The 6,110-nt window shown below is 41.8% G+C and overlaps 1 protein-coding gene across 1 annotated transcript; it reads left to right on the forward strand.

The window, feature by feature from the left end:
- Positions 1-3,055, forward strand: edf1 (endothelial differentiation-related factor 1). The gene is made up of 5 exons (XM_018662524.2): positions 1-225; positions 1,261-1,312; positions 1,521-1,681; positions 2,196-2,289; positions 2,406-3,055. The coding sequence occupies exons 1-5, from the start codon at positions 148-150 to the stop codon at positions 2,465-2,467; spliced, it is 447 nt and encodes a 148-aa protein (XP_018518040.1). The 5' UTR covers positions 1-147; the 3' UTR covers positions 2,468-3,055.
- Positions 3,056-6,110: the final 3,055 nt, after the last annotated feature.

The raw sequence follows: 6,110 nt of genomic DNA on the forward strand, positions 1-6,110 counted from the left end.
AACGCGTGGGTGATAATTCTGGAAGGAGTGTCTGATTCGCTGAAGTAGCACTGCCTTCTTTAAAAGGATCATTTTTCAACACAGCGAGTTGAACTTATTTTTATATCTATATTAAACGTTACGGGTATCGGGCGAACCCCTGGAAACATGGCAGAAAGCGACTGGGATACCGTGACTGTCTTGAGGAAGAAGGGGCCGACTGCTGCCCAGGCCAAATCCAAGCAGGTTAGCATAAACCCTTCACTTCGTCAGTGTTTCTGATTTCTGTCTTAAGCATATTCTGGAAGTCGATCCTCACAATGGGCTCAAAATGCGTTTCAAATTAAACTGAACATTAGTGAATAATATATCCAGTAAAACAGGGCGATTTCTGCACATGTTTGAGGGTTGAATTGTCAAGTAAACATCGCACATGCTTGGTGGTTTAGCTGAGTTTAGTTAATAACAACAGTGAAGCGAACCAGTTAACCGTTACGGTCGGACTTTAGCTAGCTGGCTAGTTTTATACTAGAGTGAGCAATTGTAACGGCTGTAAGACTGTCGTGTGTCTCTTTTACAAACAACTCAAATTAGGAATAAAGCTTAACTTCAGTTAGACATCTAAACCGCAAGACACACCTGTGCATTTTATTTATTAACGTTATAGACTCCTCGGTCAACCAAACCTCACTCAAAAAACGATTCACTTAGTCTGGGCAAGCTACTATTTGACGGTGACCAAAATAGCAGCTAGCTAGCATTAGCCAGCTAACCTGCACATGCTTAGTTGGCTATAGCTAGCTACTCATAACTAACGCTACTATTACTTTTAGTTTCATGTGTCTGTGTGGGATAGGATATGATGTGAAATGCAACGTCCATGTAGATATCTGGTAATGACTAATGGAAAATGTGTTGCTAAACACCACATCATGTTCTAGAGCCTTTCTTCAGGATTTCTGAAATCCAACAAACAAATCATACACCCACTTTAACAACTGTTGTCATGATGACGATCAAATATTGTTTTTACTGCAAGGACATGGGGCGTTTAGGGGCAGCAGCTGTAGACTGGGCTTGTTTGTGCTCACGTTATTGTTTGTTTGACCTATGCGTCATACTTAGACAAGTTTCGTTACTTATTAACGACAGGATTTGTAATAGCAAACTAAAAGCTACATGAGCCTGCTCATAATGCAATCTGCTGTCAAATAAAGTGGAATGTGTTTTGAAATCTAAGGTTTGAAATTTAAGGTTTGCACATGTCCATGTTTTCTCCAGGCTGTCACGGCTGCTCAGAGACGTGGGGAGGATATTGAGACAACCAAGAAATGTAAATCTCTGCTTCTTTCCGTACACATTTAGTAAAACCACAGATCATTTGATGCATTTTTAGATATTCCTCTCCTCATCCAAGTTGTAATTCTGGCCAAACATGACAAGCACTAAATGATTTGAATTGCCTGTGATTTTGCATTCCTGTATGCCATCCACTCTGAATTATGGCCTAACATTATCTTGATCCACCGCTTGCTGCACAGGGTCTGCGGGGCAAAACAAACAGCATCTTGTGACCAAGAACACAGCCAAACTGGACCGGGAAACAGAGGAGCTACACCATGAAAGGGTTCCCCTGGAGGTGGGCAAGGTCATTCAAAAAGGAAGACAGGATAATGGCTTGACCCAGAAAGACCTGGCCACTGTGAGTATACAGGCTTCTCATGTGCACGACACATAACAGGTGGTGGTGCTCCTGGAAAAGATGCCTCTTGTCTGTTTTTGGTAAAACATCCTTTTACTGTGCGTGTTGATGAATTTGAAGTTGAAAACAATCGCGTTACTGTCACACATAGCTTAAATGTCACACATCTGGGTACTGCAACCAGCATACAGTCACAATTTGATGCAAGGCCATCCAGAGTTTGAACACTGAGAGAGATTCAAGTAGACAGTCTGTTGCAATTCCTGGCCAACAGACTCAAACTGCTCTGGATAATCCAGTATTAAATATGATGAATCATGATATTGACATGTTAATGACAGAACCATTGCTTTGTGATGAAGCTTATAAAGCTGTTTCCTGTGCAAACCTTACTGTAATTGCTTTTCATCGTGTAGTTAAATGAAAGACCGTTTTTGCATGCTTGGGTAGTTTTACTGGCTTTAGACCCTATGGTTAAACATGATAAATTATGTATCATAAATCTTTTCCTCAGAAAATTAATGAGAAGCCTCAAGTCATTGCAGACTATGAGAGCGGGAAAGCAATTCCCAACAACCAGGTCATGGGCAAGATAGAGAGAGCAATTGGTAAGAAAATGGTTCACTCTTCTTTCTATAACAGATTAATCATGTTTATGATGTCTCAGTTGTCAGTTGTACAACCCACGTGTTCATCAGTACACCCCTTAATCTGCCACGAACAGGGTTGAAACTGCGAGGGAAAGATATTGGCCTACCCCTGGAGGCAAAACCCAAGAAGAAATGAACACAAAGCCTCGAAATCAGCCCCCCACCCCCCTACTCCCTCCCCAGCCCCATATTTCCCTATAGCTGAAACCTGAACCCTGTTCTCCACCCCACCTCCAAGAACCCTCACACCCTCCTCTCTCTCTCTCCCCGCCCCCATCCCTTCCCTTTACCTGGGCTGATCTCACCTGTGTCCTGCCTGGGGACCTGGTGCTCCACTGCATTTACAGGCTGCATACTAACAAGTCATCTGAAAAAAAAAAACACACTCTTCTGACCACGTAATTAAATGAATGAATGCATTTTTCAACACCACAAACTCTGAAGTTCTGTGAATTTCTTTTCACCTACGTCTTGCTTTAGGCTTTGGCATGATAAATTCGACTTTTTGATAGTGATGTAAAATCATTTAAAAGGTGAAGTCTTTTTCATGACCAAACAAATTAGTTAGACTGGCTTTAATTCTGAGCATGATGTTAAGCCAAAAGTGCTTGATTGCATCTTTTTCACACTCTTAAAGACGGTGGCTGGATGTCATGACAGTGTTGAAATGTTTTAATGCTGTGCTTTGTTTTGATCTAAAAATAAAGTTTGGCAATTCATGATATTTCTGGGTGTGGTTTTATAGCTGCTGTAGCACAAGATTTCATACCGAAACCACTGAGGTTTTCTGAAACATTCCTGACAAGTAATTCTGGTAGTTTCCCTCACACAGACTGCCACAGAATTAATGTCTGTACTAGAATGATTGTACAAAATATTTTTTTTCAAAATGTTAATTTTTATTATAATTATTTATTAATAAGGTCTTTTTAAATGGTCTAAATTTACCAATGAGAATACAGTTTTATGCACCAGGGAGAGGGGGAGACAGTGTACAGTGTCAACATGAAATCTGTTGTAGTTGCAGGATTCAGCCACTAGATGTCAGAATACTACAGGAAATACGTGTGATTTTCAATGTTTTTCATTTCTCTATAGTGCTCATTCACTGACACGTGCAAAAAGGCAACAAAAATTGCAGGAGCACCTGTATTGACAAGAGGTCAAAGGCAAATGGAGTGTGAAGGACAAGGATGGATGCTGAAGACATCTAGTTCCTCAGTTAGCACTTTAAAGCCGCTCTACCTCTATACACCAGGGTTGCAGAGGCAGCAGAACAGGCTGCAAGTCCTTAAACTTCTCAGAGCCTCCTGTTGTAGCTTGATATCTCGTCTCTTGCTCATGAGGTTTATGTAAGATATTGTGTTACAGGCTTTGGTAGTAAGGGCGGTGTTATGTGATACTGGAGCTGTGGCACTCCACAAAGGACTTGAGGGCCTCTTCAGGTCCTGCCGCCAGAGAGACAAAGGAAGTATATATCCTGTGTAAACCATGAAGTCTTCTGTTCTGCATGACCTCTGTCAAGCCCTACAGTACCGTCTCTGGTTTGGTGAGAGAAGACCTTGCAGTGCCCCTGGCATATCTAGCACACTGATACATCAACAAGGTCATCATTAGAAGAAACTGTGACTGTGTGTTGTTTGTTTGTTCAAGGTGCACAGTCCGAGGAGATGCTGGGTAACGTGAAGTGTCACCTTTATCTTTGTATGTGATTAGAGATTAATGCTACCATGTCAGCGATGCTTACTCTTGGCTTTCAAGCTTTGAGCTGTGTTTCAGGGAAGTAATTAACCCATAACCTAAACATAGAATCTGTCAAGGAGTGAGGTATGCTGCTGCAGTTCATGCAGCAACAGCATGCTTTACTAGTGTGGGCAAATGGCTGCAAACAGCAGTTAGCAGGAAACCCACAGGCTCTGAGGTCAAAACGTGGAACCGGAACAACAAGGACACAGACGAGGGGGGAGGGGGGGGAATATCCACATCCGAGCTGTCCCGCATCTCCAGTAACCTTCATTTGGCATTTCTCCCCAGTGCTCTAATGGGCAGCTGTGTTGAACTGATGGAGCAGAGAGCCCTCGAGGCTACTGTCAAATCAGCCGCTGGCTGTGCTTTAACAATGTGAAGCCCTGAATGGAAAGTTTGCCTGGGAACTTAAGTTGATAGCTTCCCTCTAACCAGCTGAGCCAGCCAACAAACTCAGGTGGAAAGTATGTGAAAAAAGTGGTGACTGATAGTTAGTTAGAAAGGGAAGTTTGTGTTAAATATGTCATGTGCCAGTTTGTGTACCACCCATTCCCATTTAAGTATACATACTTGCATGCTGTACGATTTGTGGTTTTAGGGGGAAGTGAAATATTGGTATGTACATATAAAGATATAGTATACCTATGTATCGGGTGCTACAGCACTATTTGTGTAATATGTATATACGTGTGGTGCATGTGCAAAAAAAAAAAAGAGATGGTAGCATTCACAGATAATGCAGACAGACGGTGTAATACATATAATGAGAGTCTAAATGCAAAGTAATTATGGCTGGATGCACAGAATATTTTAGTCAAAATCACACCTACCCCACTATTTAATTTAAAGAATTCAGTGTTGTGGGTAAACAAACATGGATCCACATGCAGCACAATCCTGTAGTGAATCTATCCTTATATTATTCAAGTCTGGTAATAAAAAGATGCTAATGGACCTAGAGGTGCATCAGCTATAGTAAGGCAGATAAGTTTTCAGAGTGGATTTTCCATTCACTCTCCTCCACATCACTTTAAATGGTGTTTCTCACAGCAGTTTCATTTCTACCATATGTGTACTCAAGTTGTGGGTTTGAGTGCGGTGTCTTTGTTTTTGTCCTCCTAGGTCCTGTGCTGAAGATAGGTTTGCTGGGATGCATATTTGCTCAAATAAAAGTATGCAACCTCCTGACCGGTGTTCACTGGACAAACAAAAGAAAGAGAGCCTTGCTGTTGTTACTGAGGGGGTTATTTGGATTCTTGCTCAACAGGCTGCTTCACTCGGTGAGTGTGCGTGTGTGTGTGTGTGTGTGTTTGTGAAAGAAAGACTGAGGGAGACAGAGACTGACTGCGTTCCTGGAAATGCCATTCCATTGGTCAAAACACCATAGCAACATAGTTCCCACCTATGACAAGGGAGCAGCCAGTGGTTTTGAAGGAGTGATGTGGAGCAGAAAGCTACGTGGGGTGGAGACGGAGGGCAGTGCTGGGGGTGTGTGGGGGGGTGTAGTTTGGGGTCTGTTTTGGCCTGAGGCTCCAAACTCAAATTGAGATTCCACAACACGTACAACCTGTTGTGTTGTGTTGATCCATGCAGTATACTCTCTGTCTCCCCCACAACACCAGATGCTGCTCCTACAGTTGGATGATTTAAGTTTTATAGCTTTCTCCAGCTGTTAGTTTATGTCTGTTAATGTTCCTTTCAGTTTGAAAATGGCATACATGGCCTTAATCCTTGCATAACAACCAACATCAGCTCATGTATAAACTGTTTCAAAACTAATCTAAGTTACTGAAACACAAAAATTGTGTTTTGTGTTTCACCTAACAGCAGAAAGACTAGACAAAGGAATGTATGTAACTGTGGTGTAACTTCCTGCTCAGACTTAGTATTATTGCCTGATGCCGATGGCATTCACAAATTGCACTTCTTGTTACAGGGTTAAACTTTTTCATTCTGCTGTTAAAATAGATACCAGAGTCTTGCATAATATACTTTAGGGCAATAAGAATTCTAAGCTGAAAAATAAGGTAAGA

The sequence above is a fragment of the Lates calcarifer genome, linkage group LG9 (genome assembly GCF_001640805.2).
Source record: "Lates calcarifer isolate ASB-BC8 linkage group LG9, TLL_Latcal_v3, whole genome shotgun sequence".
In the NCBI taxonomy this organism is placed as follows: Eukaryota; Metazoa; Chordata; class Actinopteri; family Centropomidae; genus Lates; species Lates calcarifer.